The 24,305-nt window shown below is 39.3% G+C and overlaps 1 protein-coding gene across 1 annotated transcript; it reads left to right on the top strand.

Moving 5' to 3' along the window:
- On the top strand, positions 1 to 24,030 carry LOC115415536 (zinc finger protein 292-like). The gene is given in 22 exon segments (XM_030129128.1): positions 1 to 204; positions 9,610 to 9,764; positions 9,964 to 10,042; positions 11,941 to 12,076; positions 13,066 to 13,268; positions 15,447 to 15,583; positions 15,709 to 15,850; positions 17,223 to 17,417; positions 17,419 to 17,463; positions 17,465 to 18,026; positions 18,029 to 18,122; positions 18,124 to 18,203; positions 18,206 to 18,267; positions 18,269 to 18,304; positions 18,306 to 18,377; positions 18,379 to 18,537; positions 20,122 to 20,975; positions 20,977 to 21,020; positions 21,023 to 22,059; positions 22,061 to 23,144; positions 23,147 to 23,280; positions 23,283 to 24,030. Coding segments are annotated over 22 exon segments (6,051 nt in total). The 5' UTR covers positions 1 to 39; the 3' UTR covers positions 23,859 to 24,030.
- Positions 24,031 to 24,305: the final 275 nt, after the last annotated feature.

Here is a 24,305-nt window from a genome sequence, read left to right as displayed (position 1 = left end):
GCTACGCCGGACTGGCACGCGCTGGAGCTGGGTGTGAAGATGGCGGACGAGGAGGCCGAGAAGGACCGTGGTCCTGAGAACGGTATCAGTGCAACCATAGGGGAACTCAAACAACGCTTACAAGAGCTGCAGGACGTCGTGTTTAAGGAAAGGAATGAATGTCCAGTCCAGGCTTCTCTGAACTATTGCCAAGAATTTTGTAGGGTAAGTTATTCCCCTCACACATATAACCAACAAGCTAGCATGTAGCCTTAGCAGTATTACGTCTTGGCTTATTATTACCTGATGATTTTAACATCAAGTTTATGTTGAATGGGCTACAGCGGTGTTTTGTCCAGCAACCGTCGCAGTATAATTAACTGAGAAGTTCTTAAACATTGGAACACGGACAAAGTGAATTGCACAAATATAGTAAAATGATGGTCGACAGTCACAGTAGCTAGCTTAGCTGTTAGCATGTCTTTTGCTTTATCTGCTTCCAGTGGTTCATATAAGCTGTTCCACTGAAATGCTCTGAATGCTATTAGAGGTCTGCAACTTTAGTGTTTGGAGAATGAAAACAGCTACACGCTAATGCCGGTCCTTTCTGCTTCGTAGACTGTAAAATCACCGTCTTCTCACCTCGGCTCTGTGTTAGCTTAGCTTTACGCTCTGTATGTTTAGCTTTATGCGCGTTCACGTGATAATCATTTTACTGATTGTCTGTGCTGGTGCTGGCGTTAACGGCTCCGGTTAAAGCTTCTGTAGCAGCTCATTTCACCGCTTTTGGTGTGCTCAACAACTTAGGTTTTTAAGATGAAGATACTTTAAGTCATGTATAACTATTTGATGGGATTCCAGGGGTGTGTGGCAGGGATTTGAGACTCTTTCCCGCGATGAATTTCGTGTGTGTACGTGCCGAATGGAACGCACGCCCTTGCGGGATAGCGCGCATTTCTTCTGTTCATTGTAGTGGCACAGTCTGGATAAAAAGCCTCTGGCATTGGGTCCGGACAGTCTGCATACGCTGCGGTATATTCCCCCCAAACATCTATTTGCACAAGTTAGTGGTCAGTAGTCCGTGTTGGACTGATGGGGGTGTGCGTGTGTGTGTGTGTGTGTGTGTGGGTGGGTGGGGGGTTTGGATCAGATCCCCCTCCTTATCATCACTACACGTATTGTCCACTGGATCTGCATCATATGCGTTAGCTGCACCGCTCTGGGAGTGCAATGCACTGCTGTCAGGTTTTTATGAATGGAAGTGTGACAAATATCCCCAGAACTAGTGGACAAAGGAATACAAGAGAACTGAGGCAGTAAAAGGTCAAAAGTGCATCGTCTGGACCAGGGCCCTCAAACATGCGGCCCTCCAAAGGTTCCAATGCTGCCCTTGGGATGAATTTTCAAAATGCAAAAATTTCACAGTCAAGGCTGTGGAACTCATTTTAGTTCAGGTTCCACATACAGACCAATATGATCTACAGTCAAATAACAGCAGAAGAACCAACAAAAAATAATGACTCCATATTTTCTTCTTGCTTTGATGTGAGAAAAACAGTCTTGTATTATGCCTATAAATAGTACATATGTCACATTTTTTTCTTGTTTTAGTGCAAAAAATAACATTAAATGATGGAAATATTTACATATCGACAAAAATTTCCTTAGGGGGTCAAATGAGTGGCCTTTTTTGTCAAAAAAACACAGTTGTCATAAATGCATAGAACTGTGTGTAAATAATGCTAATCCATTTGTGCACAGACTACTGATATTCTTTGACAGTGGAAGCTCTATTTTCATAAATATTGGATTTGGAATAGCACGTGTATGTGAAAACTTTTGCTGGTGGACGGACGTGACAGTGGACGGACGTGACATTACCCATGATGCTCTGGGTAGTACCAGTACTTTATTGGAAATAAACTTATAGACTTACTATTGCTAATTCTCCTCTTACTCGTAAATGTTAGTATTGTGGATCTAAAACAATCCCAGCTGACACAAAAACACTAAATGTGTCAGTGGACGGATGTGACATGGTTGTTGTGGATCCCATCATACTGATGCTCGGCAGCCATGTCACCGTTTCCATGTCATCAAAATTTATTGTATAGTTTATCATCAGACTAAAGAGTAAATAACAACATAGAATTATTATTTCTTTATAAAAATGCTTATTATTAGAAAACTGTTGATTTAAAAAGTGCCGTGTGCCATTCTTCATGTATGTATTGGTGTAACATAAACAGGATGGATCAGCACCATACTCCAGATTGAACCTGTACAAATAAAACATGTGATATGTAGGAGAGAATCTAGGAAGAAAAACTGGGGAATCTAAAAGAATAGAATATTTGTTTTTCAGGTAAATTCAGTTCAAATATAACTTGGCCATTTATGACATGAAAATATAGCATTAATTGTGCTGAAATTGTTCATTTTTGAGCTGAAAACATAGTTCATATGAGCATCAACATGTTGAACAGAACTGAAATCCTGTACATTTGCAGAACTGTCATTTACCAACACAAAGTTCCTTTGGGGATTCACTTCGATTGATTTACTATGAACAAAGACACAAATAAGACCTCTAAGCAAATTTTAGCCAATTTACAAACTATCCTGAAACAATAAAATGTGAATAACCTGAAATGTCTAAAGAAAATTCAGCGCAATTTTAACTATTTTCTGCCTGTTCCTCAGTGTTTAGTGTCTTTGTAGATCTGATCCATAATGCACATGGACAAATGAGAAGCTGAGCCATAACATTGTTTAAATTGCATTCAATTTTCTTAAGTTTTTTATTTCAATTTCAGTTTTGTCAGGGTTTTTTTTTTTTTTTTTTGATAATTTATAAATTTAAGTATTTTCATAATTTAATTGGGTTTTTTTGCACTAAAACAAAGACAAAAAATTGGAGTTGTCATTATTAATAGGTTATTCTGTTATTATTTTATTGGTCCGGCCCACTGGAGATCAAATCGGGCTGAATGTGGAACCTGAAAGAAAGTGAGTTTGAGAACCCTGGTCTGGACGAACATTATCCATGTTTCTAAATTCAGATTTATTTATTGTCATTCAATAAAAACATCCCAGATGCTGTTACAGAATGAAATAGCAAAATGCACAGCACAAAATAAAACACAGAAAAGATTTTAACCCTTTCATGCATAGTGGTCACTACAGTGGACAACTGTTCAAAGCTGTTCTGTTGTATATTCATGGATTTCGTTGTTTTAGTTGCGTATCAGCCAACACATTGGGCGCTCATGCATCATCCCATACACTGCAATTCATACCATTACTGTAACTTTACTGTTCTAGATAAACCTGATCTCCAGTAACATGTTTGTGTGTAAAGCAACTGCTTGTTATTTTTATTACACTGTAATTAACAACAAAAAATTTGTTTTTTGGGGTTTTTTTTTTTGTATATTATCTCCATGAAATGAGTAATGATTAGTGTTAGAATATGTTAAAATGTGAGAAAATATCAGATTAGCAGCATTAAAAATGTTTTTCTGTCATAGTTGCCACACATTATATTAGTAAATACATGTTTCTTAGCTTCAAAAATTAAATGCATGGTGTCCAGCTGAGTGGACATTTTGGCAAATCCATGAAAAATTGGTTCATAAAAATTTTTTCAATGGCATTGTTTTTTTTAATGCCTAAAGAGGGAAAAAAAAAAAACACTCAGGAAAGAAAAAATCTTGATTAAGGTTCTTGTAATTCATGCACGAAAGGGTTAAAAACACCAACTAAAAACAACTTATGTATGTGATGAAACAGTAAAAACTGCTCTAAAATAAATAAGTAAGTTAGTAAAGGTAAAAAAAAATATTGCACTATGGAGGGGTCACTATTGCACATTCTCTATTCTATTGCACTTCACCCCCTCAACTTTTGTTGAGCAGTTTAGATTGGTCATCATCTTGGCTACTGTCATCCATATTCACAAAGTAAATTTATTATTACGTGGCACATAAAACCTTAATCAAATATTTGTAGCATAAGCTCTTTATCCACACTTTTCAGTTATTATATCAAGGTTTGTGAAAACAATGTTTACATGTGCATTATTTTGGTCAAAACATAGAAAGTTGATTGAAAGTATGGATCGATCTGATTGTTAATTCTGTTACATTTATGCCAACACTGTAGTGTAAGTCTAATATTAGCTTACTTATGTTCATGCACCTTATGAAGATGAGCCATTCATTTGCTGAGAATTTTGGAACGTAGAAAAAATATATATTTCTATTAGTCTTTTGAATGTAAATATCAAACAGTAGATGTGCCATGACTAAAATATTTAAAGCCAAATACCGAAATATATTTAAAAATGTGGTCCAATGCTGATTTTATTTTGTTTGTAACAAAATCAAAATATGTACTATGACCAAATAAGGTCCTAATTTAAAGCAGTAAATTGGGCAGATGTGATGGAATTGCCTTTAAGTGTTTTCGTACAGATATTGCACAAGGTAGATTTGACCAGATGACAAAAGAGGGAGTCAAAGGTCAAACAATGATCAGTGATGTAGAAAGAGTGTTGAAATGTGACACTTCTGTTTGTTTCATCCAGCATGTTTACACAGACAAAAGGAACTTATTATCATAATTATACAAAATATTTCCAGTTTTCTCGAGCAGTAGTGATATGGCCTTACTATGAATGACTGGCAGGCCTAGTCATGTTATGTTCATAAAAATTCTTCTTTATCGTATTATATGTAATTTACTCACAGTAACAAATTGCAGCATTTCAATCTATGGTATTAATGTAGAAAATCTGATTTAATTAGGATTGGGCTTTTTGTGTAAATGGAAGTAATCAAGTAAACGGATCCAGAGCCCAGACAGATGTGGCAGATCATATATGTTTAGGCTGAAGTTTGGACATGTGAGAAGCAGAGTGCAGGGTCTGTAAATGGAGCTGCATTTGCACTGGGCTTCTCATCCCACAGGCTCGTCTGTTGAGGGTCAGACTCACAAACCTTCAGTTACTTTTCTCACCAAGGTCAACATAAATACTTGGAACAAGAAAACTGACCAGGTGGATTATTCTCAGCAGAATTTATCGTTTTCATTTTTCTGAACACTGAGTGTGACTTATGTTGACCAAGGCCTCTGTTTTAGTGAAGGCAGTTCACGTGTGTGTATCTGAGGTGTTTATTTGGATACAGTTATGATTAGGGGTGTGTATTGGCAAGAATTTGGCAATACGACATAAATCAAAATACTAGGATCACGATATATCACAATATATCACGATACTGTTAACAAGGTAATATTTTTTGTTTTGTTTACTTTTTTTTAAAGATTATATCCTGAAAAAACTTACAGTTCAGCATTTGGATAAATAAAGTTTTAACATGTGGCTTTACCAGTACAAAAAAAACCCACAAAAATAAATAAAAAATGTTTTACAGACGTTACAGTTTAAGATCCTGCTGAAATGTTCGTATCCTATTGCGAAAAGAATACATAGTGTTCAGTCCCTGAATCATCAGAACATTATTTTTGTATATTCCCAATAAAAAAAAAAACATTTGCCTCTTTCAGACAGTAAAAAGTGCTTTTAGGATGCTTGAAATAACCGTTATCAATTTCTGAAGCCCTATGTTTCATTTAGGATCCATTTATGATGAGAGCAGCATGTTTTGGATATTTGAATAAAGTCAATAAAATGATGTTCATTTTCAGTCCCCATGTCACACACCAGGAATTTAAATTTTTTTACTCATAAATGTTATTTGTGTCAATTGTACCATGTGTCATGTGACAGTACTTACTCAGACCTATTCATACATGTATGAAACAGATCAGTTATTGAGTTTAAACACACACTATTGAACAGGACATGTGTCCCTGTGGCACTGCTGAATCTGGTCCTAGATTGACACATAGATTTTAAAGGTTGCTATTTTCCTCCATTGTCTGATTTCCACAGCCAAACCGAAGGAGTAACAGAGGTGAGACAGGCTGGACTTTTACACAGCTGACCTGCATTCACCAATCAAAGGGGTGGTGATGCAGCACAGCAGATAGCGTGACGTATAACTTCTGCGTCGGAAATACTCCAAACGTAGCGGTGTTGCTAACCTCTCCAGAGTCGGCCTGTTCCACAAATGTTAGCATGGATAGAGTCCTCTGCCCAAAGAGCATACAGCTGGTGGATCTGAGCGTCCCCCCAGTTCCACATCTGTCTGGTCCCGTTAATTTGTTTGGTTATTGTACACAGCCCCCACTCATTTTTAAATCTCCTGGTGCAGGAGAGACAGTGGGTGCATATGGAGGTACCGGCTAGGGATGTAACGATTACCAGTATAATGATAAACCACTGTAAAACTGCAGATGGTTAGTATTAATGTTGAAATTCTAATTATCATGATAACTGTGTTTGATTACCGCACTTTTCCGGAGAAAACACCTAAAGATTTGCTTTTATGTCAAATATTTGAGTAGAGTTTTAATTTATTACAATTTTAATTTTCTGTACCTAATATTTGGAACCAATATTCACTTTTAAAGTCTTTGAAAAGGTTTGTTAAGCATCTGTGTGTCATTTATGCAATAAATTATATACATTTTTCAAATCGTATTTTATATTTTTTTGTGGGTTTTTTTTTTGTCTTTTTATGTTTCTATAGTAGGTTAAAGTAAAAAAAAATAATAGACAGATGATATAGATGAAGTTGTGCTGAAAAAAGAGATCCCAAACATGGGTATCGTAAACATTTGTTTATGTAGTATATAAAAGCAAAATCAAACATACTGAAAAACAGACAAAATAGGCTCAGACCACTAAGGGTTAATATTTGAATGTTTCTGCAACAGAAGGGACATTGTGCCAATTATTTTATTTTTGTTTTTTTTGTTGTTATTTTTTTTTTACAAAATACAACTTGGTTAAATTATTTCAGTGTGTGTATTAGTACTTTTTGAACATTCTGAGCACAGTTTCAACAATAGCGTGATAATAATGATAACCGTGATCATTTTGGTCACAATAACTGTTATATGAAATTTTCATATCGTTACATCCCTAGTACCGGCATGGATTCTGCAGTAGTCATCCCGGGTGCTGCGGCTTCGTGCCACAGGTGAAAATGGTATGTAGCCATGGCACCTGTGGCGGTCTACTGCAGAATCCATGCGGTACCTCCATATGCACCCACTGTCTCTCCGGCGCGGGGGTCGCAGTCATCAAAACGTCACACCTTGTTGCGGAATTAGAGGTGTTCCTTTTCCATAGCATTCCGGAATCCTGATTCCACCTTCCTCACGGCTCTGTTACTACCTCCAGAGGAGTTACAGAGCCGCAATAAAGGTGGAACTAAATGATCCACCGTTTAATTTATGCAGACATCGTTCTGGAATAAAGGTGAAATATTCCCGTAACAGAACTGCTGTGGAAAAGAGGCTATTTAGAGCCAGACAACTAATCACTCTCACATTCACAACTATGGGCAGTTTTAGCTTAACCGGTTAACCCAGTGGTTCCAACCTTTTTTGACTCCTGACCCCATTTTAACATCACAAATTTCTGGCAACCCCAGACATTCAAAACAGAGACATTTACTTTTTGCTGATAAAATGAATTTGTTTTTGATCATGTAATAGTTTGCTATACTATTTTGCAAATAAATATTAATTTTAGACAATGTTTAGTGTATATAATGTATATTATTGTGCTCGGAGGCAGTAAATCCAAGTGTAGATTACTGCACAAAGGGAGAATTTTATTTTCCTTGGTCAGGATATGTACAGTCAGTCCAGCTGTGATTTACAAGGCTGACAATTAATACTGAACAAACAAGAACTGAAACTATGAATTATGAAAGAGCTGCAGCATCTGAAACTGACCACAATGAACATTTGACAGATAAACAGAACCACAGTGCTGCAGTTTCAGACTCACAGTTTGTCTTTTATGTAATGGGATTGTCTGTCAACTCAACATATATTTTTTATTAGTAATTTTTTTTTTTTTTTTTTTTTTTTTTTTTTAATCAATTACTAGAAATTTCAGGCGACCCCATTTGAATTCCAGGCTACCCCAAGGTTGAAAAACACTGAGTTAACCTATTGGTGTCTTTGGATGGTGGGAGGAAGCCGGAGTATCCTGAGAGAACCCACGCAAACACAGGGAGAACATGCAAACTCCACACATAAAGGTCCTGATGTTAGAATCAAACCCAGGAGGTGACAGTGCTCACCACTGCACCACCTGAAACTGAAAGTGCATCACACATTTGAACAATGACCAGTCTTTCATTTGATTAGAAATGGAGGTCATTAGAAGTATACTAATGATCAAACTCATAAACAGGAAGTTGTTGACATGCTGAAATGAGTGTTTAACCAATAGTTTGTGTCCCAATAAGTAGGGGTGTAAGAAAATATTGGTTCTGCAATATATCGCAATATTTCATTTCACAATACTGTATCAATATTAAAAATTACTGTATTGATATTTTTAGATATTTATTCAAATGCAGTTATTGTGGAGGTTCATTTTTGTTTTTGTTTTTTTATATTTTATTTATTATTTTTTAACAGTCTTTTATTAAATAATGTTAATTCCTTTGTTGGGATTGCATGAAAATACTGTTCTGATGTTAGTTCTAAACTGCTAGAATATGAACATTTGAACAAGATCTTAAACTGTAATGTCTGTAAAACAGAATTTAAGTTTTAATCAAGGTTATAATAGTTTTGGATTTTTCATTCTAGTTTAGTTTTATTTAGTTTTGACTTTTTTTCTCTAATTCAGTTAGTTTTAATTAGTTTTTAGAGCAGGTTTGCTAGTTTTTATTAGTTTTTGTTATTTTCTAAATGCTTAGTTTTAGTTTTTTTTGTATCTTTTTTCTTCTTTGCCGTCATATTCAAATAAATCCCAGACAGGACTCTGCTGCTTTTTCCCAGCTTTAGTCTCCATATTTCCAGGTAGAATGGGGTCAAGAAGTCTCTAAACCACAAGTGAACACAAGTGACGGACCATAAATATCATATGGTGCCAGCAGCTAAAATTGCTCGAGGGAAATAAATCGATTTCATATCAATCCAACATTGACAAAGACGAAAACAAAGGGAATTTTATCCATAACTTTTATCTGTTTTAGTTAGTTTTGTAAACACACAATACAGTTTCAGTTTAGTTATTGTTTTTTTCTTTTAATTATAGTTTTTATTTATTTCAGTTCACGAAAATGTTCTTACAATTCTAGTTTTCGTCATTTTGTTAGTTTTCGTTAATGATAATCACCGAGGTTTTAACACAGGAACATGTTGGGATATAGCATTAGATCCTGTTCTGATCAAATAGAAGTGTGTTTAGTATTTGTGCAGATTTCGGGTGTAATTCAATTCTTCAAGGAAATAATCATTTAAAAAAAGAAACAAGCAAAAAAAATCGCCTTTTTAACCGAATCATGATACATCGTATTGTGGTCCTAATATTGTGATTTGTATCATTTTGCCAGATTATTACCGATACACACCCCTACCAATGACAGTTGAGTGGATCTCATTTGGAACTGCTTTTGAAGTAAAAAAAAAAAAAAAAAAGAGCTGTGTAGGACATGAATATGTTCCCAGCTGATGGTGTGTGTGTTTTTGTAGACACTGCTGGAGTATGCAGGCCGATGGAAGATAGAGGAAGAACCTCTGCCCCTGGTGGAAGTGTACATGGTTGCCTTGCTGAGTTATGCCCAGGCCTCTCCATACCTGTCCCTGCAGTGTGAAAACGTTCCCGTTGTGGTGGAGAGGCTGTCACTGTAAGTAGCACCAGTCACTTCATTAAGCTCACTTACACTCATTGGTTTTTCCACATAATTATGTCAACTACACTGCTCTGTAATGCCAGCAGCAGTCCTGTTGACTAAGATCAGCTTTACTGAAGTGTCTGTGAACATTTGGCTTCTTCCAGATAGGAATTAATACCCCGTGTTTGTGTTTTGTCCGTTCTTTTTATAGGAGTTTTGTGGAGCTCTTACTTTCACTGAAGGACGAGGTACCAGATGGATTATGGACAGAATTCAAGTCGTGTATCCAGGTAAAGCAGCAGATACTTATTTTATTGGATTAAGAATCATCCTTACAAATTCCAACATCTTCAAATTTTGACTCAGATTAAACTGCACTGAAACTCAACTATAACAGGGTTTCTGCAGGTCACTAAAAAGCATTAAAAGTAAAATGGAGAAGGATATAAGAATATTTAGCTGGCCGGTTTATGCTACAAGTTTTCAAACCAGGGATTATGAATAATAAATTTAAAGAGTGGGCAAATAAGGGTCTAAATATATTAAATACTTTTATCAAAAAAGGGGGAAATTATTACCTTCCAAAACTTACGACAAGACTTTGATTTAGAACATTGTGACTTCTTTATGTACCTTCAGATCAGAGACCATTATCAGAAAGAGATAAAACCAGACCTCCCAGGTGAAATAAACCAGATCACTGAAACTGTGGGTAAAGCGTATCAGAACGAAAGAGGAAAAGTGAGATCCAAACTGTATCAGGGATTGGTGTCAAACAGGAAAACTTCAACTCTGTGTATTAGAGATAAATGGAAAAAAAGAACTGTTGGTAGAATTAAGTGATGATATATGGTATGAAATATGTGAAACTCAAGTGACTACATCTAATTCCAGAAATTGGAAAATATTTTGTTGGAAAAACATAATGAGATTTTTTATAACACCACAGATCCAGAAGGCTTCACTATCCTTACCTCAGCCCTGTTGGAGGGTGTGCAGTGAGCAGGATGTGGGTCATGTTTTTTGGCAGTGCACAAAATTATCCCAATATTGAAATAATATCAGCAAAGAACTTGGAAAAATATTGGCATATGAGCTACCAAGGACGTGTTCTGTGTTATATTTGGGTCATTTAACAGGAAAAGACAAACCAAGTAAGGATAAATATTTGATTAAAATCCTCTTGGCATCATCTAAAAAAGTCATCACACGAAAATGGTGCAAAGAGGACCCCCCCCCCCCCCCCCCCGATCCAAATAATTGGAGAGACAATGTGGAAAAAATTCACAACATGGAGAGTGTTACGTTTATCATAAGAAGCAGCAAGCAACTTGTGAAGATCGATGGAAAAAATGGACAAAATACAGGACGACCACTGACACTATGTTCTAAATGTTTGTGTAGTCAAATTTCTAAAATGAAACAATAAAATGTAAGTTTAAAAAAAGCATTAAAAGTCATTAAATAGATTTAAATGGCATTAAAAACCATTAAATTTGATGTCCAGAGGCATTAAATACACTAAATACACTTGATGGAAAAAAGCATCGTTATTCATGATTTATTTTGATTATACAAACATTTAACAATTTTGATCCAAAGTATAGGGTGATGATTGACAGGCGGAACCCTTTAATTGGCTATTGTTTATGGCCGATACACAAAATCACAACACCAGATGCTTGGAATGCAACGTGCTGTGAGCATGCTCATGTCGTGGCGAAAGAGTGGAGGGAATATTAGCAAGTGTGGGAAAAATGGGGAAAATGCAAATTTCAGCAGAAATAATTGGAGGAGGAACTTTTCAGAACCTGGTTAAAGCCTGTGGACGGTAAACTGTCATAAAACTATATATAAAAGTGTATCTGCAGTTGGAAATGGGCATTAAATATGTTTAAAGTGGCATTAAAAAGGGCATTAAATCCGATTTGCTGACACCTGCAGAAACCCTGAATAAGGACTTGGCATACAATGACACAAAGAATTGTTTTTGTTCAGACACAATGAAAGTGATTGACTTGAAAACTATGCTGATGAATAAATGAGGCTCAGTCTGACCTCTGATTCTCACTTGTTTATTTGGTAGTGTTTGTTCCACAGTAGACTCAACTCCACCAAAAACACTGAGTATGTTTCTTACAGGTTGTCTGTATTGTGTATCTAACTGTAGTTTTTCTGCTGTGTGTAGTTTGCTCATAATAAGCTGCAGGAGAATGGGATCGCTCATCTGTCCATGCTGTCTGCTTTGGGCCAGCAATACGGCATTTGGACCAACTGGGTCCTACAAGACATTCTGTCCCACGCAGACGTACAGAAGGAGCAAAGTGAGTTCATGTGCAAAATTCTGACACTTGATATTAGAGTGACGTCTTAGGGAAAAGATCAGTTCCAGTTCTGGGTTTCAGACAGTAGATACATTCAGAATAAATATTTGTTCTAAGAAATGGATAAAAAGTAGGTACAGGTACTGCTGATGATCAGTAGGGATGTCCCGATCCGATCTACACATCAGTATCGGCTGCCGATCTGGCATTTTTTTAGAAGATCAGATTGGATTTAGTCATGAGATTAGAGCTGAAACGGTTAATCGATTAGGTGCTTGAAGCCAATGCAAAAATTCACGATTTGATTAATCAACTTGAATTGATTGAAGGGAAATATTCTGTTACAGTTTTCCTGAATTGAAGCTTCTTTCTGCATGTGAAACACAACAGTGGAACCAATGTTAAACAGCAGAGAAATGAAGGAAACAAAGCTTTGATTGAGGAGAATTGTGGTTTAATGTGTTTTGTTTTTTTGGATCACTTTGAGTTAATTAATCGTTTCAGCTTTACACAAGATCAGGCCGATCCAGACCCAGTTCTGGGGTGGGGGTTAACACATGTCCTTCTCCCTCAAATTAAAGTTTCCAAAGGTAGGGAAAAGGAAAATTAGCTGCCCCCCTGTTGATCACCACCAAAATGTAATCGTTTGTTCCTTGTGCGAGTATCAACATTTCCTGAAAATTTCATTAAAGTCCTTCTGTAACTTTTTGAATTATCTCACTAACAGTGAAACAAACAAACAGACAAACCCTGATGAAAACTTAACCCCTGCCTTCCTTAGGTAATTAGCTATAATTTGTTTTATAAAAGAAAACCTCTAACCTTACATGTAATCTTCTGTCGTACTTTGTTTTGCTCCATTGGAAGGTACATATTTGGACTGCCTAACCTTAGTTTGTCATATCTGACATGTTGGATGTAAATGTATAAACTGTCTACCAGTGTTAGAAATGAGACCAAAGCTGATGAAAGCTCCTTGTGGTTTTCAGTCGAGGAGTTCATGGTGCAGGAGGGCCAGGGTCTGCTGGAGATGAGAGTGAAGCAGCTGATGAAGGACAGTCAGCCGGGGAAGGCCGCACAACTGGCAAAGACGTGTTTTGAGTGCACCGCCTTCGAAGGAAAGGGACTTTTCAAGCAGATGTACCTGGTCTGCCTGTGTACTACCTCAGAACAGGATCAGCTGATGGAGGAGGTAAATCCAGCAGTACTGATAAAAAGATTTGACATAAAAGCAGATCTTTACATAGGTGTTTTCTCTGGAAAAGTGCGGTAATCAAACACACACATTCAGTAACAGACTCACTACTAGCATGGGAGCTAATTACAGGGTTCGTCTAAATCTTCTTGAACGTGTTTCCTGTGTAAATGTTCATCCATAGTTGTAGTGGTTCCATGGTACCAGGCTCAGCTCCAGATTTGACTCCTGACAGTTTTCATGGTTGTGTCTCATACGAAATGAACCCAAACTTTGGCTCGTTTGTTTCCTGTAGCCTTGGTTCAGAAGCTTCTACTGCCCCCTTCTGGTCCTGGTCATTAGTGCACATGTGCCGTCAGTGCATCAAAGACACGTGTCACTCTAAGCTACAATCAAACATTGAGCCTGTTTACATGACCATAAAAAATTGATTACTATTAGTAATATGAAAATTGTAATAATCAGATCTGACACATTTACATCCACTTGAGAAATGCAACAATTGAAAACTCTGGTTTGGACGCTCCAGTCCATTATCAGTTTTCTGTCAGAGTACATATGTGTGTAATGACGGTAGACTCGGACCTTTGTGTTATTGTGTTCCATTCCCGTTTGACTACATCACTTCTGTTTTCTACAATTTTTTAATTGTGTTTACACATGCACAGATGTAAAAGAACAAAATAACTCAGATTTGTCCAGGGCTAGACTGTTACCCCCCGCGACCCGGCCCTGGATAAAGCGGAGGATAATGGATGGAATGGATGGATGGATAGTCCAGGGCTCTCAAACTCATTTTCTTCCAGGGGCCACATTCAGACCCCGATTTGACCTCAGGTGGGCCGGACCAGTAAAATAATAGCTCAATAACTTATGAATGATTACAATAATGACAACAGTGTTAGTGCAAAACAAAACATTAAATTATGAAAATACTTACCGTACTTTCATAAACTTGACAAACAAAAGAGATGTGAATAACCTGAAAAAAAATGAAATTTCTTAAGAAAAATCAGTGCAGTTTTAACAGTATTATTCCTCAACTTATCATTTGTCCATGTGCATTATGGATCAGCTCTACAAAGACACTAAACACTGAGGAACAGGCAGAAAATAGTTCAAATTGTGCTTAATTTTCTTTAGACATTTCAAGTTGGTCATATTTGTTCAGGTTATTCACATTTTGTTTTTACAGGATACTTTGTCAATGTTAATATTTTCATAATTTAATGTTATTTTTGCACTAAAACAAAGACAAAATTTGAAGTTGTCAGTATTTATAGACATAATGTAATATTATTTTTTCCACATCAAATCCAGAAGAAAATATGGAGTCATTATTTTTTGTAGGTTATGCTATTATTTTACATGAGATCATATTGTATGTATCTGTATGTGGACCCTGAACTAAATGAGCTTGACAGCCTTGACTGTGGAATTTTTGCACTTTGCAAATTCATCCAGTGGGCTGCATTGGAACCTTTGGAGGGCCGCATTTGGCCCCCGGGACGCATGTTTGAGACCCCTGGATTAGCCTGTACACATGCAGGAAGACACCAGCATACTGGGGACAAATCCAGGTGTGTTAATCTGATTCCTCATAATCAGATTACTGCTGTTATCTGATAAAACCCATCAGATTATACCGTTGACATGATCACTTCAATAATCTGATAACTCCAGAAATTGGATTATGATCGGAGTATTAGTGTGGATGTAAGCAGGTTCTTTGTTTAATATGGGATTATATACTGAGGGATACACACGATGACATCACTAATGACCCGTTGACTAATTAATTAGTTGTCAAGTGGTTGTTGCAGCCCTATTTCCAGCAAATTTTTGGGTTTTAAATAGTCTACAAACTTCAGCTTCACACAACTGATCTGGTGAAGCCAATCCCACTGCTGACTTTAGCAGTTATGACCAAAGTTATGATTACTTGGACGATCTTTAATGTTCAAACTCCTCATTTGTGTGGCCTTAAAATTGCTTGCGCTACTATGAGATACCCTGTTACACTGAACAGCACCATTTCCTTTCTCACACTGGGCATGATGAAGTCGTGCTTTTCACTCTTTTCTGTTGTGATGCAGGACTTTTTCCACTAGATGGTAGTGTTAAGTTGTCTTTTTAATGATAAACGTCAGTAACATATGGCTGTGCTGTCTGCAGCTTTCGAAGGTGGACTGCCGCGACGCCCTAGAAATGATCTGCAACCTGGAGTCAGACGGAGATGAGAAGGCAGCATTCAGCTTGTGCTCAGCCTTCCTGACTCGACAGCTTCTCCAAGGAGACACCTACTGCGCTTGGTGAGAAAACTTCTATCACTGCCACCAAAATTTATGACACTTAACAGTAAAAGAGTCGACAGACAACATTGACCTCAACAAATAATAGACTGTTATTGATGATGAATTCCCGTTTGTCTGACCAGGGAGCTGACTTTATTTTGGAGTAAACTGCTGAAGCGGTTCGAGCCCTCAGAGAAGGACTTCCTCGACAGATGCCGCCAGATGTCTTTACTTTCCAAAACAGTGTACCACATCTTATTCCTCATCAAGGTCATCCAATCGGAGGTCAGTAAACTGTCATTTTCAGCGTCTGCTACTGGCATTTTGGCTGACCCTACCTTGGAGGTTCATAAAATGCCTTTAGAACAGGGGTCTCAAACTCATGTTCTTTCAGGGGCCACATTCAACCCGATTTGATCTCCAGTGGGCTGGACCAGTAAAATAAAAGCATAATAATCTATAAATAATGACATCTCCAAATTTTTGTCTTTTGTGTTAGTGCAAAAACACCCCATTAAATTATGAAATACTTACTTTTATAAACTATCCAAACAAAAAATGTGAATAACCTGAAAAAACTGAAATTTCTTAAGAAAAGTAAGTGCAAGTTTAACAATATTCTGCTTCAATTTATCATTTCTACATGTGCATTATGGATCGGACCTACAAAGACACTAAACACTGAGGAACAGGCAGAAAATAGCTGAAATTGTGCTTAATTTTCTTTAGACATTTCAAGTTCATATTTGTTCAGGATTTTCACATTTTATTGTTACAGGATAGTTTGAAAATGTTAATATTTCATAATTTAATGTTATTTTTTGCACTAAACCAAAGACAAATATTTGAGGTTGTTATTATTTATAGCACAGGTGTCAAACATGTGGCCCGGGGGCCAAATCCGGCCCGCCAAAGGGTCCGGTCCAGCCCTTGGGATGAATTTGTGAAATGCAAAAATTACACTAAAGATATTAACAGTTCTTTATTTCAGGTTCCACATTCAGACCAATTCAATCTCAAGTGGGCAGGACCAGTAAAATACGTTGATAATAACATATAAATAATGACACCTACAAATTTTTCTCTTTGTAAATGTAAATATTTTTCATGTATTTAGACTCAAAGTATAAGTTTGCTAAAAGATTGTGAATAACTTGATATGTCTTAAGAGAAGTCGGTACAATTTTAACAATATTCTGCCTGTTACTGAATGTTTTGTGTGTTTGTAGATCCACTGTGATCTGTAAGTTCAAATGAACATGTGTAAATGATAAACTGAGGCAGAATATTGATAAAATTACACTTATTTTTTCAGTTTGTTTACGTTATTCACATCTTTTGAAAGGATAGTTTGTAGATGTAAACCTTTTCATAATGTAAATTAACTTTTTTCGCTCGAAAACATAGAGAAAGTTTGGAGTTGACATTATTTATACATTATTATGTTATTATTTACTGGTTCGGCCCACTGCAGATCAAATTTAGCTGAATGTGGAACTGAAGTAAAAAGAGTTTGACACCCCTGCTCTATTGTTGTACGAGAAAATGCTGAGTTATTAATTCTGTTTTTCCTTTGATACAGTTAAACTTCTTTGTTACTTTTTTTTTTAAGTATTTGATAGCTAATTATGTCTTTTTTTTTTTTTTTTACCCCTAGATCAACAGCCTTGGACTGCCAGTGTGCATTGAAATGTGCATTCGAGCTCTGCGGATGGACTCAAATGATGGAACCACGAAGGCCACCGTTTGTAAAACCATTTCCTGTTTGCTTCCCAATGACCTAGAAGTAAAACGGGCCTGCCAACTGACTGAGTTCCTCCTGGAGCCCACTGTGGATTCGTACTACGCCGTGGGAGACTCTTTACAATGAACCGGATCAAAAACTAGAGGAGGAGAATATTGCCCGTTCCGAACTCACTACGCTGCGAGCTTCTGTTGGTTTTCAAAACCCAGTGGCCTTTTGACCCAGAGTTCTGGGACTGGAAAGCACTGAAGCGCCACTGCTTAGGACTGATGGGTGAAGAGGCCTCCATAGTGTCATCTATCGACTTACTGAATGATACTGACAGCCCTGAGGAGGAAGAACCCTTCTTCAGCCAGGAAGGGTTTCTGGAAAGCGCAGACCGCCTCGTAAGCGGCACCTACGAACTGAAAGATGTAACAGACAGGAAACAGAAAAACAGAGAAATGAAGAAACTGAGAGAAAAAGGTTTCATATCTGCCAGGTTTCGAAACTGGCAGGCATACATGCAGTACTGTGTTCTGTGTGACAAAGAGTTTCTAGGCCACAGGATTGTACGTCACGCACAGACTCATCTGAGCGGCGGAGTATACAGCTGCCCGATATGTACGGAATCCTTTAGCTCAAAAGACACTCTGCTCCCCCACGTCACATCGCATGTTAAACAGTCATGCAAAGAGAGGCTAACTGCAATGAAGACCACCAAGAAACTGGCTAATCCTAAACGGCCGCTCCGGTCATTGCGGCATTACAGGCCAGACGGAAAATCAATTTTATGAAAACGGTTGCTTCTGCGGGGCGTAATGGGGAATTGATTTGATAGCGTTCAGTCAAGACTGTCCTGGGGTAATGTAGAGAGAAGCGAAGACAATATCTGCCCCGTTGGAAAATGTAGAAGACCTTCAAGTTCTTCAAAAACCTCATCGCTCACGTTAAAGCTCACGGAGACGACGAGGAAGCGAAAGTCATTCCTCGAGATGCGGAGTAAAAAGGTCATTTTGTCAGTACTGCCGCCGCCACTTTGTTAACGTCAACCACCTTAACGATCATTTACAGGTGCATTGCGGTGTTGAAGCCGTACATCTGTATACAGTTAAACTGCAAGGCGAGTTTCCTGTCCAACACTGAACTTCTCGTCCACAGGAAAACGCACACTTTTTTTAAGGCCAAATGTATGTTTCCAAATTGCGGAAAGATTTTCAGTGAGGCCTTCAAACTGTACGCTCACGAGGCACAACATTATAAAACTTTACTTGTAAAGTCTAGACTGCGGGAAGGGTATTCCATACACAACAACAGCTGGATTTGCACCAGGAGGAGGCATACTGCGAAAAAAAAAGAGGAAAGCCCTTCCTCTGTGCAGCCCCACAGAATTTGGACGCCTGGCCATCACTCATTGCACAAATGCTTTCCGATCAACCCCCATCAAACAAGAGAATCCTCAAGAGTCCAAGTGACTGTATTCCTGAGACTGTTGTTAAACCTGAACCTGAAAGATATCCAGAGTCCCTTGAAAGCTGCTAAAATCTCCAAAGCATCTGTGGATCCATGGCTACAGTATGAAATGAAACACGAGCCACAAATGTACCAGTCAGTCAAATGCCGAATTCACATAGGTTCTGTAATTCAGGTGGTGAATTCACAATCATCTAATCCTAGTGGAAACAGAAGTGACTCAAATCATCCTACTTATGACTATATGACACCGTCCCAACATCAACACCTCCCTCCATTTGAAGCTAATTTAGGTAAACTATCACATACCTGTGATACAGATGTATTACAAGCTCAGTCACAAATGTATCCTAGTAATGTGAGTAACAGATTAGGAGTTACAGCTCGACACATCTAGGGCCAGTGTTTAATAGTAGTGTTAGTAACCCCTAGTAGCACCGACCCAGAGCTACACAGAACCAGCAATGTTGCAGGCCACTTCCTCCAACAGTAGTTCCACATCCTCTAACTGCGAACAGAATAGAAAACACAGAGAAACCTCCAGATTCCCTTCCAGCCTTAGAGAGCGATACCACTGCGCATTTGAAAACTGCACACGGAATTACAGCTGTTACAAAAGTGCGCCAAGCACATGAAAACAGTTCACCCAGAATTCTTTGACAAATGGAAGGCTGCACGAACTAAAATCAAGATAACCTACGCTCCTGCACCAGGCACACCCTCTGTCACGAATCACAGTTTGGTTCCCCCAACTGTACCATTTCAAGGAGCTGTAAGGCAGAAGGTGATTCAAACCACCGGCCTACCACAAACATGGCCCCCAAGTTCAAACTACGGTTCCTTACCTCCCCCATTCAGCCTCCACTCTCAACCAGAATGCCTCACTCCTAATGGAAAATGTTTTAAATCCCATTGTTCTTTCTCAGTTAGAAAGCATACAAGTCATTAAACTAACCCACAGTCCCACGACAAGGCAATCAAAACTGGCCTTCAGCCCCCGAAAGACAACAAATCCTAAACTGCGGTACTATCCCAAATGTATCGATCAAACATGCAGGGACATGCCACTGTTGGGATCAAGCATAAACAGCTCAGCAGACTCCTACAGGCACCAGTCATGGAAACCAGTGCTCAGTCCCTTTTGTCCTCTTATTCAAGGATGGAAGAAGTAGCAAAGCAGGTGACCAATTGTCATTCACTATATTCACCACAGATGCAAAATAATTCCATCCCAGTCCACTTACCAGAAAAAACTAAATCATTGCATAGCCACATGCCGTCAAGTCTTGCCCCTACAACCAGTCACATCAAAAGACCCAACTGTCTCAGACAATAATCCTGACAATCCTAAACGAGCCAGAAAAAGCAGGAGGACAAATGGCCAGCCATTGTTAGAAATGGCAAATGGATCTGTTGCAGATGTTATAGACAGTTCGATAGTCCCAAATCACTTGGAGGCCATTTGTCTAAACGTACAGTGTGCAAACCATACGAAGAGTCAGAACTGAACACGGACCTGCCCGCATCATTTCTCGACCTCCTCAATTCTGAACAAGCGGTTAGCGGTGTTGAGCCCGGTCTTTCGTACAATCCTGCCACAGTTTATCAGGGCAAGCCTCAGCATTCAGAAATGAGTAGTTCTGCAGGCCAAAAAGATTATAGCTCTGCTAATTATCCACAAGGAAATTTGCCAGTCTATGGAAATGGTGAATCAAATGAAGACATTCTCAAACAAATCATGACTGAATCAAACATAGCAGATCTGTATGTGCAGCCACCTGTTCCTCCACCCATGTTCCCAAACTCAGGTGTTCCCTACGGGCCAAGTGAACGTTATCCAGCAAGCTCGGTCATACAGCACACCGAAGACGTTCACAGGAGAGAAGCTGACTTGTGTAATGCTGCTCATTATCCACAGTCTAGGATTGATACATTTTCCGGTAATGAATTTCCTAACTCGCTTTTATCCCAAGTAGTAACAGAAACGCAGACTAATACTATTTCCAGCCTTGTTCCCACAAACAGTGTAATTCCAAGGGAAGTCCCTCCTCAACCCTATCACTCTGAGACAATGATCCAGACATCAGATATGGATTCAAACCCAGTGAAACAGACACTGTTACACGATAGTGGGCTTAGTCCTATACCAGCAAGTGACACGAAGCAACCCGGGATGCAAAGGAAGAGCACTGAGCACGATATCAAAAAGAGACTGCGAGCAGATTCTCGCTGGTGATTTTCAACGTAGAAATAGCTTGTGTAATCAAGCAACATGGACACTAATGTGACTTCAAGAAGTCCCATGTCATTTAGCACAGTGTCAAGTCCTAAAAACTTTGGACCTCATCAAATTGGTTGGGATGTAAAGGGTGATGCAGCTAATGGAGGACAAGAAAACTCTATCATTCCAGGGTCATCGGGCGAAATTGAAGTACTCCTAAAAACCCAAAGCTTTACCAGTTTTAGACAGACTACTACCCCGCAGCAGGAGGTGCAGAGCCCGACTTGCACTGTGGCAAGTGATCTAGATCCTGAACCCAGTCAGGTACCTTGCAGCCAACAACAGTGGCTAACAGAAATTCAGAGTGCGTTCGAGAGGCTTAACCTTGTCAGAGAATTATCTGATCAAACATGTAGCAAAGTGAAGCAAACTAGCATCCCCGACAGCCACAAAGCACCCGCAAAAGTCGTTTCACGTAATGTAAAACCATCAAACCCGGCCAAAATGTTTGCTTGTGAGAATGACAACTGCACATTTAGCACAGTGTCAAGTGAGGCGTTCTGGAGACACCTCTCAAGGTCTCATAATTACACATTCGATATGGTGAACGTGGTTAAAAAACAGTACGGCCAATACGCTCCCTTCCAGTGTCAGAAATGTAATAAAACATTCACACGTAATTCAAACCTCCGAACTCACTACCAGTCAGCTCACAAATTATCGGCCGAAGAAATTGCAAATCTGGATTTGAAACGTCGACTAGCCAAAGCTGCTGCAGCCGCTGCTACTCCAAACCACCCTCCACCCACTCAAGCCCCAACTGCTTCCTCATCAGTACCGAATGGATGTGATCCATTTGTCCATTATAATAACTTGAACAGAGCTAGTCAAAAATTTCAAGGTGACACCTGCTCCTCAGTAATTCACGCTTTGCAGCCAACAGTCTTACACAATCAGAGGCAACCAAACCTGACTCAGAACTCAGCCATCTTATCAGGCCGGACAAACAGCAGAACATTTGCCCATGATACCAGTCCAGCACACGAGCAGGAAACAAGTTGGAGCCCATTCGTCCAAAGCCGGCCCTCATCAAGCGAACAGACTTCAGAGTCTAGATAAAGAAGTTAACGGGCAGGCGATAGTCAAACCCAGCATTGACTTAAACAAGAAGCCAAAGGAGAAGAAGCCAACCTTGAGCGATGCCATAAGTCAGTACAGACCTTACCGCTGTGTTCACCAGGGCTGCGTGGCGGCCTTCACCATCCAGCACAACCTGATCCTCCACTACAGGGCCGTTCATCAGTCCGCCCTCTGCGCTTTGGAGGTGAACAAGGATCAGGACCAGAGTGAGGGTTTCGACGAAGTAACGGAACACGAAGAAGAGGAGGCGGAGGTCCCCCACATTTCTGAATTCAGATGCCAGGTTAAAGACTGCTCCCGAGTTTTTCAGGAAGTTCCCAACCTTCTCCAGCATTACTTCCAGCTGCACGAGTTCAGCATCGACAAGGTGGGCAACATCTTGTGTGGCATCAGCCTCGGACGGTTCACCTGCGGTCACCAAGGATGCACCTCAAACTTCACTGGTTTCTGGAAGTACATCGGGCACGTCAAAGAACAACATAAAGACATAAAGCTGTCCAAACCAGAGCCATTAAACGGTTTGTTCAAATGTGAAATCGAAGGCTGTGATCGTTCATATGCCACAAAGTCAAATATGCTCAGACACGCGATGAAAAAGCATCAGGATTTGTACCAATCGAAACTAAAGACTCAGCAAATAACAGAGGACAGTATGAAAGAGAAGTCGACAACTTTGAATTCAAAGACTTTGCATTACCAAATATCCAAAACAAGTAACGGGAAGGAAAACATCGAGAGCAATAAAAAGGTCGTTCAGAAGGAAAGTGACGCAAAGAGAGCCCGAAAAGTGAACATTTACTGGACGAAGTACGAAAAACCCACTTTGAAATCCAACGTAGAGGCATCGGCAATGTGCACAAAGAAGTTCCCTTTGCAGTATCCCTGCATGATAAAGGGTTGTGAGTCTGTCATGAGTTCAGAGAAGAACGTTTTAAAACATTACGTAGGACACGGACTGTCCGAAAAGTACTTAGAACAGCACAGGAGTCACTACATATTCTGCAAAAAAGCCCCAAACAGAAATGCAGCTCCATCAGGAGTGAGGATTCTAAATCGGACAATGGTTCCGATCTGTCCGACGGTGAGTTCCTGTGCCAGAGCAGCCCAGAAGGAGGGGAGTTCAACAGTTCCAGACCCCTTCTACGCAAACGCACCTGCACAGGCATCCCAGTTGTATATTAGACAGCAAGTTATCCAATGACGACAGTTCTGACGGCTCTGTGGTGCTCAAACGAAAACGAGGACGCCCGCGAAAGCTAATCGAAAAGATAGTGAAACGCAAGAAAATCCCACGCGCGACGAAGGCCGATGTGGTTTACAGTCGAGACGACGAGTCCGACTCAACCTGTCCGCCGGCGCTGCAGGACGTGTCCGATCAGAGCGTCCAGCTAGCCTCCTTCAAACCCATGGGCTTCGAAATGTCCTTCTTACAGTTTCTCGAGCAGTCAAATAAATCTGATAACTCCCTGAGGAGTAACGCGGAGCCGACGGACACGCGAAGTAAAACCCCCAGTCCCAACGCCAAAGAAACCTGCATCAAGTTCAACAACCGGCGGAACCTGAAGTCGCTCAGTAAAGTTCGGATCGTTTTGGACGTGGCCGTCTCAGGCGTTACGGAGCTGATTGTGAAGCAGCTGCAGGACATGGAGCCCAGAGTGAGACTGGAAAGAAACAACCTGATGTTGAGACAGTTACACGACATGCAGCCCACCGTCGTACTGGAGAAACACACCTAACCTGCTTTTTCTTGTTTGGTTTTTTGGTTTTATTCGCAGAATCTCAGGACTAGAACAAGTCAAGTCTGCTGCAGACTGGTGCCCTACAAATCAAATGTTTTTTTACACATCCACTTATCAAAAAAAAAAAAACAAACGCTTTTGAATTATACTGTAATAATATCTGTAAAATGTGTCCTTTTATATAGAAAAGTGTAAAGCATGTTTTTATTATAAACTACAAAGTAACTCAATGAAACTCAGCTTTGTGTTGAATTATCCCTGTGGGACTGGCAGACAAGTGGACTTTGATATGAACTGTATCGTTGTGTGTAGTTTGTGATTTGCAGATGTTGACTGTTGTTTGTTGTGTATATACTTTGAAAAATCACCTACTGCCACCAGCAGTCTTACTGTTATTAAAGCAATTTTTTTATTCCAGCCACTTTTCGTTGTTTTGTATCCTTG

This window comes from Sphaeramia orbicularis, chromosome 24, assembly GCF_902148855.1.
Source record: "Sphaeramia orbicularis chromosome 24, fSphaOr1.1, whole genome shotgun sequence".
In the NCBI taxonomy this organism is placed as follows: domain Eukaryota; kingdom Metazoa; phylum Chordata; class Actinopteri; order Kurtiformes; family Apogonidae; genus Sphaeramia; species Sphaeramia orbicularis.
This window is presented reverse-complemented; position numbering and strand designations above follow the sequence as displayed.